This window comes from Seriola aureovittata, chromosome 15, assembly GCF_021018895.1.
Source record: "Seriola aureovittata isolate HTS-2021-v1 ecotype China chromosome 15, ASM2101889v1, whole genome shotgun sequence".
Lineage (NCBI taxonomy): Eukaryota > Metazoa > Chordata > Actinopteri > Carangiformes > Carangidae > Seriola > Seriola aureovittata.
The window spans coordinates 3392821-3406321 of NC_079378.1; the positions used below are offsets into that span (position 1 = coordinate 3392821).

At 40.8% G+C, this 13501-nt stretch overlaps 1 protein-coding gene across 11 annotated transcripts in view; it reads right to left on the reverse strand.

The window, feature by feature from the left end:
- ncam1a (neural cell adhesion molecule 1a) overlaps window positions 1-13501 on the reverse strand; it is a 257551-nt gene that overhangs the window by 60973 nt on the left and 183077 nt on the right. For all 11 annotated transcript variants that reach the window (XM_056398208.1, XM_056398209.1, XM_056398210.1 and 8 more), the window contains 5 exons: window positions 13179-13322; window positions 9822-9959; window positions 8550-8667; window positions 4805-4965; window positions 3841-3983 (listed from right to left, as the gene is read on the reverse strand). In XM_056398208.1, coding sequence (XP_056254183.1) covers window positions 3841-3983; window positions 4805-4965; window positions 8550-8667; window positions 9822-9959; window positions 13179-13322 — 704 coding nt within the window. The remainder of the gene's footprint in view (window positions 1-3840; window positions 3984-4804; window positions 4966-8549; window positions 8668-9821; window positions 9960-13178; window positions 13323-13501) is intronic.

Below are 13501 nucleotides of genomic sequence, written 5' to 3' on the forward strand. Positions count from 1 at the left end.
TGAGCCGCTACTGCCAGTCTCTATAACTCTGTGAAATGTTTACCACGGCAACGCCATTATGTTTCCTTTTTCCTGGCATGAAACTGGCGGTGGAGACATTCCACCGGGAGAAACACTTCTTGCATGCGTTTCTACTTTTGGCACAACACCCGGCTTCACAAGGCTGCTTTAGGCCGTGCTGCACAGTCAGGTAAAAGTAATTCCCCCCGCAGGCTGGAAATTCCTGATTTCATCCATCCCTGCTCAGAGGTTTTGTGTATAGTCCAAGTTTTTTTTTTTTTTTTTGCACAGTCACTAAAATAATTCAGTTATTAATTCAGCTTGAAATGTTTTTTCTGTTTCACATATTTGACTGTTCATTGTAAACAATCTGAGTAGTTTGAGGACTTGCCATGCTATGGCGTATACTGCCAAAAATGTTGGCGGCCCATATCTGACCCCATAATAATACGGAGGCCAAATAATATGTTCTATATGACAACAATTTAAAATTCAGGACTGAACTGAAGCGACTGAACAATTGTGTCCAGTGGCAACATCATCAAAGTCGTGTATCACAGTGATAGTGGCTTTAATATGAGGAATCCTTTGTCTATGATTGCCCACTTGAAATACCAACAAGTGGGCAAGTGGCCCATAGGTTGGGAACCACTGTTCGAGTTAATAAATAATAATAACAACAACAACCACTGCTACTCTTTGCACTATGTGAAATATTGAAATATTGATACAGATGCAGCATAGAGTTTGAATCTCATATCCCTCTCACTTTCACCTCATCTTCCCAGTTTCCCTGGCAACCTATCAAGTGATGACACAAATTTCAATGAAATCGTCTCTTAATCAAGTAGAGGAACATGTGATATCTTCACTACAAATGCATTATGGGTTATAATTTCAAATTGGAAAGGCTATAACTATTAGACTGCCAGTGCAGCTTTTTTTATATGGATGGATGATTCATCTTGTTACTTATTGGCCTTGACTAAAGGATAAATCAGCAAAACGACAGGGCCAAGCTCTTTAAACAAAGACTTAACATGTTGGTTTTGGTCTTTTCATGGGATTTACTGACAATAAGAAATACACATAATAATGCCAGCCTTATTAACCCCTATTATTATGGAGAATTCAGATTTCCAATCCAACTAGCAAGAGTTCACTGTGATATATTCAATGTTAAAATGGTCTTACATGACATCTTTACAACGTGGTTTGTTACACTGCACGAGCTGAATACAGCTGGACACAGCTGTGAAGCAAAGTAGGCCAGTATGGCCTGAATATTGTGTAACTGAGTCCCTTGGTGTCCTGTGGGACCCGGCAGGACAGGTGCTTTCACTGCATTTACTGCATGCGTCTCCAAGAATAGTACACCTATTGTTACATGCATGCATCATTTATAACACTGCATAACAACAGTGTTTGATAACGGCTTTTTATACTGACAACTTTGTAATGAGACAGCGCACAAGAAAACAAGAGCCAGAGAGAGGCAGAGCATAAAACTGAAACTAGGAGTCAAAACTTTGTTTTCTCTGTACTTCGTAGTACTTAGTACGTTAGCTAGAGGCCTTGCAGATATTTCATGTTCTGTTCAATGCTGAGAAGTGATAACAGGCTGGTTTACCTCACGTACAACGGCTTACTTGATTAAAAAATTTATATATTGGGCATTTCAGGGAGTGATTAAAAATGCAGCACTGACTCAGCCACATTGAAAGTCATTATAGCCAAAATCGCGTAGTGTATAAAGTTATGTTATTATTTAATAGCTTTAATTGCCAAATCATATCATGTCCTTGTGGCCCAGAAGCAAATCCTCCAAGGTCCAGGACCAGTCCAGGACTCAGGCAAGGGGGGAACTCACAGTACCTAACTTCCATTATGATCAGAAATAATATCAAGATGTATTATTACTTCTAATGCCAGCTGAAGCGCAAAGAAACGTATGAAATGTTCTTCCTGAATCCACAAACCTGCTAGAGGCAGCAAGGTAATTATCTTAATACTGTTTACTGCATTCACAGCTGAAAATTACCTCTCTGAAGTGACTAATCCATCTACTGCTCACATGATGCATGTTGTCAGAATAGACCGTTAAGATGGATTTCTCAAAATTATACCATTTTAATGAGCTGATAAGAGCACAACAATAGACTCGGGATGAGATCCTCTCGTCAGGCTGGCAACTGCCAACATGCTGAGACCACTGTAACGGAGAAAATGCACAGGATGGTATTCATGGCTCGCACATCTTGAGGAGCCTTTTACCATGTTCTATAGCCAACGCTTTAATCCAGTGTTATCTCCTGCGCTCCTGAAGGACATGAGGAATAAAATGAGCATATACACTTACGCATGACAAAGATGTATAACCCCTTGCTTGGCTTTATGCGCAAAGACTTCACTCTTCTCACTCTTTTATCGTGTTCACAGAGAGAAAAAGTGCCCACTCATTTTGGAGAGTGGATTATCACAGCATTCTGCCCGAGTAGCATAACTGAACTCAAAACAATCTGATTTTGAGATAGAGGGTGACTCAGGCCTTCTGGCTTGTAACACAGCAATAATTAAACTAGCTTCGCTGAAATCATTTCCACAACTCATTTTCAACCAATTTTCTGTGAATTTTGGGCCCTTTTCATAGTCATTTCAATATAATTTTCCATTTTAAATACTAATGATTAATAGGGAGCAAAGTAGAGTGTTACATCTACTCTTAACAACGTTTGGGAGGAGTATCACGGCATGGTACTGCCTGGAAATTGGTTTTATGCCAATCTGCACCCTCTCGCCTCCAGCAATGGTGATGGAAAAGTACAAAATCATTAATGCAATTCCAACAGTAGTGAAGAAGGCTATCAAAAGTTTAAAGAGATGGTAGAATCCAAGCTTGACTGTACAAAGAACACATTCAGGTGGCAATGCAATTTGGTAAGAGGTTTGGTGTGAGAAGCGCAGTGAGCAGTTTGAAGTGATTGGCTGTTAATGATCTGAGATGAGAAGGGCCGGGAACAAAGTTAACTGAAATCATTTCCAGACTGAATGAGAAAATGCAGTGATTAAATAGTTCAAACATATTAATGTCAATATCAGTGGATGTGTTAGCTCGGTGATGGATTAGAGTCATACTGCGGTTCTCTGAAATAAATGACAATTTAGCAGAGGTTTGTCAATAACGGCAACTCCTCGCGGAGTCCACCCACGTACAGTTGTTTACCGGGGTCTGCAAAGTCGGCTCCGTATTGCCAAAAATAGCGCAGGTCATTATGGGCAGCTGGCTCACATAATCTTGGAGGATATAGGAGTTTTTTCAAGCTTTTGGCAAACTGAAGCCTTTAGGATTAAATTAAAAATGTTAGATGTTACTTATTTGGGAATAATGTGTGTGTACATAAATATGGATGAATGCTTTGCATTTTGCTGCTAATAAAGTGAAGACATTCACCATAGAAAAGTTAATAGAAACATAAACTGAACAACATAAAATATTTGAAATTTCTTGCACAAATTATATAATTATAAGTTTTTCTTTTCCTAAGTGAGCTAGTACTAAAGGGCGCTTTGACCTTCCTCTCTTGAGTGCCTGCACTCCCAAAGATACTTGTCTGCTTGAAGGACTTCTGTTGTTATTTAATGATGTCGAGAGTGGAATTCAGTACTAGCCAAGACTCAGCAGAGCATCGAGTAGTGTTTCTTCATGGCATAATGGCTTTTACATGAGGACATGAAGATTCATCTTTTTGGCAAATACCCTTGTGTATGTTTGATTAAGTGGAAAGTGCCTTTGTCCAAATTAGGAAAAAAAGAAAAGAAACAAAAACAAAAAGTCAGTACCTGCTCTCCTTCAGTGAACACCTTGTCGTCAAAGCTCCAGGAGATGGTGGGTGTGGGGTCGCCCGAGGCCTCACAGGTCAGGGTGACTTGATCGTCAAACTCGGAGGCAGTCTGGTTATTCAGGTAGGTAATCTTGGGTTGCACTAGGAAAAAGACCCCAAAGCATTACTGACACATGACTCCCTACACACGTGTATACCTATCAGCACACACACACACAAAAGCTTTTCCTTGTTGAAGCTCACTGCTAGCATGCTACTTGCTATCAGTGTCTTTTGTTACATCACTGCCCTTTGTTTCTTGCTACTTGGTGGCAACGGAGCAATATGACCACACAAACTTTAATAACAATTACCGTGATTACACCTCCAGACCTGGTGCAACGTTAGCACATAGTTGCTAACTTTGTCTGTCTGTTGTCTGTCAGGTGGTAGTGTGGAGTTTGTGGGCTGTAAAATCAAAACAATCAGCTAAAAGAGGCTAAAAGAGCTCGGCAGAGCTGCTGCAGAGTCAGCTGAACATTCTCTGTGGTTTTCATCAGCGTGAGTGACACCTTTCATGTTGTCATTTGACCCAAAAACACTGATTAGTGCGTGTTTAAATAGCTGTTACCATAGTAAAATATACATACAGGCTTCATTAGAGTTGTGGTTTCATACCCCATTGATATATAATAGAGCTGCGAGCACATTATTATGTAAGGCTGGTGCAAATTTCCTCGTGAGGAGAGACTCTAGTGTGATATCTTTGAATGTCCTAAGGGTTGGCTTAATTAGTTTTCAATAGGACATGCTTTTCTTTAAACTGTATGCTTCACGCTGTGTAACCCTGCACACAGACACTGGAATAGCTGTAGAGGAGTGTACAGCAAATGTCAATAACTACAAAAGAAAAGGCCAGAGAGGAAGAAAAAGAGCCACAGCGTTCTTCACGCCATCGCAAGCGAATGCAGTTATTCTCTTACCGAACACGTTCAGGCTGACTTCCTCGGCTTTCTCTCCCGCCTTGTTCTTGGCGATGCAAGTGTAATCTCCTTCATCCACTTTCTTGACATCTTTTATTACTAATTCTGAACCATCCTCGTTCAGGCTGTACTTATCGCCCGATTCAAGGACAATGTTGTTACTGTAGCAGAGGGAGAAAAAGAAGAAAAAGACATGGTGGAGTTCACATCACAAGCGTTCGCCTACTTGAGCGGCCTGCAGATACATTTCTTTACTCACTGACAACGATCTGCTCGGAGTTTCACCTGAGGCCGAGAGCAGTGGGCACACACAAAAAAAAAAAGGGCCGGGAGACCACAAAGCTGTCCTGTACTGTGTGCCTCTGAGAACACCTCCAATATTTCCACAGTTTTTGTTTGCCTCAGCTCTCCTTTCGCCCTTACATCTGTATTTTTAAGGAGGCCATGCACCAGTTTGATGATGATGCATGTTTTGTTTTTTTCCCCACTTTTTAACACCCTTTTACTCTCGAGAACCAGAACTTTGCCGGAGGTTAGAATCCTGTTTGTGGAGAATTAACTGTATGCCTGAGTAGCAGCCTTCCCGAAGCATTTTGCAGGCAGACAGTGAATGACAGCCTTGTCAGCAGCCCTAGGAAACCAGAACAAATAGAGCTTTACCCCTCTGCTTTTCCACTGCCTCACCCATCTGTCCTCTCAACAACCTCACTGTCTGTCTTAACTATCTTCTGGACAGGAACTGCCTCTCCCTCCGCCTCAACATCCACCATCGCACGCAAGTTTTGTTGCACGGAAGACAGCTGTGAGCGGGGCGTTCAATAGTCTTATTCAATCACATCTCTACAAAAAAAAAAAAAAGCCTTATTTAATGATTCCTCTGCACTCCAGTGGTGCTGCAGCGTGACAGTGGTGAGTGATGTATCATCAAGATTAAAGTACACTGAACAAACAGCTGTTTGGAGAGAAATAAATGTTGGTTATTGGTGCATCACCAATTCACCCTGGATAAAGTGACGGATGCTCTATCAGCTAATGGCGTCTCCTACTTTCGGTGCGGAGCATTTTGGTCCTCACTCCTTCTGCTTCTGTTTTGAAGTTAGTTCCAGGAAGGTAAAATATCAACATTTTTTTTAACTTTAGATTCTAACAGATCTTTCATCCAGACACCTATCCCCATCCCTTTTTTTTTTTTTTTTTAGCAATGTAGAAAATGCAGCAGGTTTCTCATTTTTAACCTTTGCTGACTCTTGTTTTTGCGCCAGACTACATCACCTTCAGCTAATTCACTTTGAGTGTGTTTGCACTCTGCCAAACACCATTTGTTAGAGGAAGAAGCACCACTCTAAAACACCATGGAATGATTAGGAGTGGATTATTTTGGAGTTCAGCGACACCCTCAGTAATGTGTAAATATCCAAAGAAACACCATTATCCAACTAGAATTCACTCAGCTCTGTAAACAGAGACGCTGCTGCAGCTACACATCCAAATGCTTTTAACCCAAAGTAACCAAATAAACTCAAATATGTTATTTTGCTTATTTTTCATCTCCACTGCCATTTTTTCTTTAATATATATTGTTTTTTTTTCCCTTTTGTAATGGAAGAGCGGATTTCTATTCTACTTGTTGAGCTATATTCAACCATCTCGCACTTCCAGCTCACAGTTTTTAATGTATAAACATTCAGTAACAACTAAGCTCTACGTAAAGGACTCGCGTTAACTTGACAAATAAATCTTTTCATAGCCAGGCCAAGTTTGAATTTACAAGACGCTGGTGCAACCACTACAGCTCATTAACCGCACTAACAAGACGAAAATGGTATGCAATTTAAACAGCATGTGCAGAGTGGAAACCCTCCTAATAATGCTCATCAAAGCCCCTTTTTGCCCCTTGTTATAGTCATGCAAATTTAAATACGTGTAAATCTCATCGTTTCTCTCACACTACAATTTGTAGGCAAGGCAACACAAATTCATAGTCATGCCCTCTGTGTTTTTTAACACTAGCTCCCTGAGATGTATGTTGTGCATATGCAATTCTTTAACAGGGAGCGGTAATCACTTTCAACAAACAGTTTGGCCAGTCGGGCTGCGAGCAGGAGGGTTTACATCGTTTCACCTCAGACTTGATGAGAAGGCTCAATTTATAAACAGGCATGAAAGCGGCCAGCCCTGGCGGATAACAGCTAAACCTGAAACAATTTGCACTTCTAGATGGTGTTGAGGTGCCCCTCTGTTTGGAGCACAACTTGATTTGTGTATATTAAAAAAAAAAAAGAAAAGAAAAGAAAAGAAAACTGTATATTTTTAGTTCAGGGAAGCAAGTGATGAAGCCAGCCACTGTGGTTAGTGGTAGGTTTTTATAAGAAGTCTTCCAGCACAAAATAGCATTTTTTCTACCCAAACAACATGACTCAGATTTAATATAAAACCACAAGTCAATTCAAAACTTTGTTCCTTCCAGTTGATTTGCAGGAGACTCAGACTTACAATAGTTTTTTTTTTTTTATGTGTGTGTGTGTGTTTATACTGAGGTGTTGCCTTGAAATACTGGGGCACACAGAGACTGAACTGAGAACAACCTCTTCACTAGATAAAATCAATATATATAATTAAAAAAAAAAGAAGAAGAGAAATGAGTATATCTATTCTTTGTGCGAACACTTCATTCCATCAGTCAGCGTCTGCACTGCAGGGAAAAATCTCACGGACGTCAGAGAATATGTCTCATTGTGTATTCAGTATGGTGGAGGTCACATGCGTGCAGTCCAACAGTTACATAATGGACCGCTTCCATGACTGCACATCTTCGCACATCAGTGTGTGCTCACTGCATTCGCTGTCATGTCCTAAGTGTGTCAGCACATTGTCGTTGTGTCCTGCAGCTGGAGACAGAGGGCAGCAACAACCCAGCAACGCCCCCGAAAACTGTCCACCTGGTCACAACAAAGCCCTCTGGTTCAGCCATACATACAAACTCAGGCTGTACGCTACATCCTGTTACTGAAGGGGCAAAGCCTCACCCTTACAGAGGTGTCACTGATGGTAAATAAACCCTTTCCTGCAAAAGATTTTTTTTTTAAAAAAGCGAGCAGGATTGTTTATAAATTCCTGAACTGAACTGTAAATGTGAACTGTGAGTTCCTTGAATATTCTAACTTCTTAAGAAAGAAGCTTCAGGGAGACCAGTGATATCACATCACTCCTGCAAAGGTCAGCTATACTATTACAATTGTAACAGTACTGGTACATATGGGACCAAGTACAGTACTAGCACATGTGGTGTTGAGCTCTAGTGTCTAGTGCATTAATCATTTTGTCTTGCATCATCACCATCATTATCCGGCTGCCTTTACCTGCCTGGCTGATTAACTCAGGGGAAGAAAATGTTGTCCTGTTAAGATCAGTTGTACTGCACTGACGAAAGCTCTCAGTAGTTGCGGCTACTTTGTCTTTGAAGTTCTGGGTGCGGTGACATGGGAAGGTTAACTCAGCACCAGGTATATATCTTTTCTTTTTTTTTGTAATTCATTCTTCTTCACATCTTTGATTTACTTAGTGATGTTCCCCCTTTGAGGTTGAGAAAAAAAAAAAGAATAAGATGTTGAGAATAAAACGAAAGGCTTAATTTTTGTGACAGCTCAGATCTACTCCTGCTTCTGATCCAGGGTAGATCTGAGAGAAAAACCTGCTTATGATCCTACTTATCAAAACAGGCTGAGAACAGCAGCGGAGGACGTACTGTGCCCAGGTGACAGTGGGTTCAGGGAAGCCGTCCGCATCACAAGCCAACAAAGCAGAGCTACCAGTGTCTGCGGTGGCGTTGACCTCTGACTGCCTGGCACGGATGGTGGGAAGCACTGAAACAGAGATAGAAAAAAAAAAGAGGATGATACTAGATAAATATTAAGTAAACATAACAAGTGTCTAAAAAGTTATTTTGAAGAGACTGAATTTCATTTCTTTTTATTTTCCTCTGAGAGCTTCTTTGACACAATAAGAGGGGCTGAGAACGCCTCATGTCTTATATTACTGGTTATATTTATTCATATATTGTATCAAAACACTCAAACTGATCTGCAAACCAAAATCGGGTGAATATGATAGTTTACCAAGTCCACAACGATCAATATCCAAAACTCACATTTTGTACCAAAAACATCTGAAACTCACATCAATGTAAGTTTTTATGTAAAAAATCTGAGTCATAGTTCAGTCAAACCTGAAAAAAATTTAGCTGCGTTTGGAGCAGATTTACTGAGTGAAATTGAGTTGCTTAAAGTTTGAACTTTGCGTCCACGGTTTGTACAGACCATAATCTCCTTTGGGTGAGCTACTGGTAGCCCGCGAGCCACCTGTTGGAGACCCCTGCTCTATTTAGATACACAGATTTAAACCTGCAATGACTGTTTCTCCGGCCACTTGGTGGAAAGGGAAACAAGCAGACAGTTGCTTATTTACACATCCAGCATCTGCGGAGCAACATTATCATTCATTTGCAGTTGGGGTTGAGTTCACACCATGAATGTAAGTCAAATTTTCTCATTCCTTCAGCTCTGTCTTTGGTCTTTACTCTCATCTCCTGAGCCAAATATATCATTCTTTAGCTGCTAATCGCCTCACTACGTTCTCCAGCTGCACACTCACTGTGTCTGACTGACACTGATGAGCAGGTGGTGTGCAGAGTTGGCCATGGAGAGTGAACCAAAACATTTAAGTTGTGGGCTTTTATCATCGTTAAGAGATGATGAAGTGTATGCAGATCTGACTGACTGTCGTGAGAGTGACGCTAAAGGAGTCAACAAAATCATTACGAACCCACGCTCTGCTGACCATGAATATCTACACCATATTCCACAATAATCTGGCATGTAGCTGTTTGGGTCTCTTGGTCTAGACCAAACAGTTGGACAGACGAGCTGAGCGTCGCTTCCACTGCACCCTCATGTGTTGAGCTCATTTTTAAACAACAGGACAGGCCAGGAGAGAAAAGTGACAGAAATATAGTGCTTACCATTAACAACGACCTTGATCATCCTGAAGTCAATTTCTCCCCTGGCCATGACACGGGCTTCACAGTTGTACATGCCCTCATCCGTCTTCTTGATGCCGCGGATCTGCAGGTGGCCATTATCCATGATCTTGAATCGCACTAAAACAGAAAAGGCAAACAGAGCACAATAACTTACCACATATGGTTTTCGAGATGATTAAGATCACACTGAAACAGCAAAAGAGGAGATGTAATTTTGTCAGTGTGGCCTGTATGGATTAAGAATATAAAGTATATTAGGTTCTGTGTTGTTATGTTCAGTGATTTATTTCCAAGTAAATTATGTTACTTTCCATAACAAGTTAACATTAGGAAGAAATGATTTAAAAAACCCTCCAAATAAAGGGGCAGGATTGTTTTCAATAGTTCAATATTATCTAAGAAATCTAAGATCTAAGAAGCCAAAAAGTGTGTAACTGAAGTGTGAAATTAAGTATGATTATTTGCTTTGATATAGAAAATCTGACTTTTCAAGAGTTGCAGTTTAAAAGTGAAACACTTAAAGTGCTCAGACAGGACACTGGAGCCAGGTTAAAAAGTCCCACTTATCCATGGCAATCAAGCATGTGGCTGGAGGAACACAGAGAGCCCTGCATGACCACACCAGACGTATTTCTGCTGTGTTTTACATGATCATAGAGCCGGACAAACTGCTGCAACTCCAATTAAAGCAGCCATAAACACACAGGGACAGAGTGAGCTGTCTTAACTGAAACCAGGTGTCGTTTCTCACACATTTCTGGGGAAAAGTTCTAGGGCCTTTATTAAAAACCAGGGCCTTGACCACATTTTATTTAAGAGGCTTAAGACAATGAACTGAGTCATCTTTGCTGTTTGTTCTCGACACGTCCCCAAATTGGACAACTGAGGCACTTCTCAGAAATTTGTGATTTGCCAGAGTGTATACTTTAAATCTCACAGAATTATAAAATTGTGGATAATTAGAGCGTACCTTTGAAGCGTAACTTTCACAGGCCATTTGAAGCCTTTGTTGAGGACAGTTCAGTGCTGCCAGTTCAATTTCCATGCTTGTGAGTGTGTATGAGATTTCAATTTCACTGCCTATTTAAAAGTGTGCAAACTAAAGAAAGCCTGTGTGCTATAAAATCACTTGCATGCATATAATTATGCACTGAATGCTAGACAGGATGTGGGCTGGGGATAATGAACATTTCATTCCCATCACTTTTAAGATTTGTGCATTTTATTGTGCACACAATTGCACCTTAACTAGCTGTCTGCCAGTCGCAGAGAGTAAAGAAGTAGATTTACTGCATCTAAATACATTTTGAGGTAGTTGTACTTTCCTTGGGTATTTCAGATTTTTGCTACTTTTCCGTCAGCTTATAAAAATGACATACTGGTATATATTAAACTAACCAACATATAAAGTAGTTAAAACTAGCTTCATCTCCATTTAAGTGCTGCTTATACAGTGAGTTAAAGCATCAGCTATAAGGGCACATTCTGCTGAAAATGACACATTCAGATGCTAATACTTTGCTTTGGTAAAATGTACACGAACATTATGTTTTTATGCCTTTAAATAAAGAGAAAAATAAGTTCAATTCACAGAATTGCAAAGTCAAATATTCATCTAGTGTAAAAGTGAAATAGAAGATATTTGAGGTCAAACCTTTGAGGGGCTTAGTGTGGTATTTAAACAGAAAGATAATTTTATGAACCAGCTCTTAATCCATGCTCCACTGACACATATCACAATGACAAAGCTCTGATGGGAGGTTTGACAATAAAACATGCAGTATATGGTTAAGAGTATATGGCCAGGTCAGCTGCTGCCCCCAGGAAAATTACATAAGCAGTTTTCAGTTTTCAGTGTCGGTTACAATTAGTGGTTTTTCCAGTGAAAAACACATTCCTTGACCAGCGTCCAAGAATAAAGGCTGTCTTAGCACAACACTGTGGTGACTGCAGGCTCTCCAGCGGTCACCAAGGGAGGGGTTACAGTAAGGTTAAAATAGGCCCAGTCCAAGTGTAAAACAAAAACCCAGTCTCTCGCCTCATCTCCACCTCAGCTCTCACACATCGGACTGTTTTAGTTTCAGTTGAATTCTCTGAGGCAGAACTGCTCTGGGCCGCTGTCGTCAATGCTCTTCCAAAGAGCGTAGCTACCGGCCGCCTGAAGTTTGTAAGATGAAATCATTCACAAAAAAAACCCCAAAAAAACATGTAGATGAATATATTTACGACACCCATTTATGTCCTCCTCATCATCTTCTTGGCAGATGTGGCCCACGCTGAGAAGTTTGTAATTTGCTCCTTTCAGCAGATGTAGTCAGCTCCGTTTCACAGCAGTTACACTGGATTTCCAAGGTTTATCCAGAGTCACAACAGCAAACAAAATTCATCAAACATGTCCATAGAGACGTCTCTCACTCGACTGCTGAGGCACCACTCACTTCTACTGTGTTTATTTGTATGTTCAGGATGTTTGAAACCTTCATAGTTTCTCCACAACAGAGCTAAATACCTTAGTTCTGTGTCACGCTTCGGAGCTCCAAAGCGTGTTTACTGGCAAAGGAACAATTGTTTAGAACATAGGGATCAACAATGAAGGAAAAGAAAAAGGATTATGATGCAGAGAAGTTTCTATGAACCTTCTGATGTTTTTGTTTTGTTTTGTTTTTTTTCCCGCTGTGACAGTGACTCACCGTCAGAATCCATGATAACGGCTACAAATCGAAGCCGATTACAGCGTCTGTCCTCTGTAAAGGAGCAAACCTTTTTTTTTTTTAACCCTTCACTTCCTTTCAAGCCGAAATGTGGTGAGGTGGTAAATGAGGTGGTATTTACCTACAACAGTACAGTTACAACAGTGGGCAAACATGGCAACCCTGTAATGAGGACAGATATACACCCAACTGTGAAACGGCCAGACAGCTAGACAACAAAACATAATTCATTATTGTTAATATTATTCTTCTTATTAAACTGGCTAGCCTTGTTCTTATTTGTTAGCAGTGTCACACACTGTAAATTAGACTGTTAGCTCTTCTCTTCCATCCTTTTCCTTCTTTTGATTATTTCAGCCTCCAGAGGGGTTCTCTCTCTCTCTCTCTCTCTATTTGGGGAAGTGAACATCCTCCTTCATGCATCATCTATGATTCATGGTTTTGTTCGGAGATGATGGGCAGGAGAAGGAGATGATGAAGAGTATGGCAAATTGATTGGAAAGCATGACTTGGCAGACAACATTGGCAGGAAGGTGCAGGGGTGGGGGGGTGGGGGATGCGATGGCGGGTTGGAGGTGCGAAAGTAAGCACAAGCATTGGAACGGTTTTATTTGGACTGGCTCACCGTCTTTGGCAAATTGAATCTTGGAGCCCTTGTGCTTCCAAATGATGGTGGGCGGCGGCGAGCTGACCACATCGCAGACGATGTCGGCATCATCGCCTTCGCTGAACTCCTGTGGGCTCGGAGCGCTCTCGAAAGTGATCTTCTCTGTAGGGAAATGAGACAAACGCATACGTTATACATGTTTATAAATATCTCCATGTTCAGACTGACACTTCTGAGGTGGAAACTCTCGTGGTAAATTTATACTGCATGAAAAAAATCTTATAGCTGATTAGCGGCGTAATGATGCACCATATGGTTGAGCTTCTGCTTTTCTGATAAAA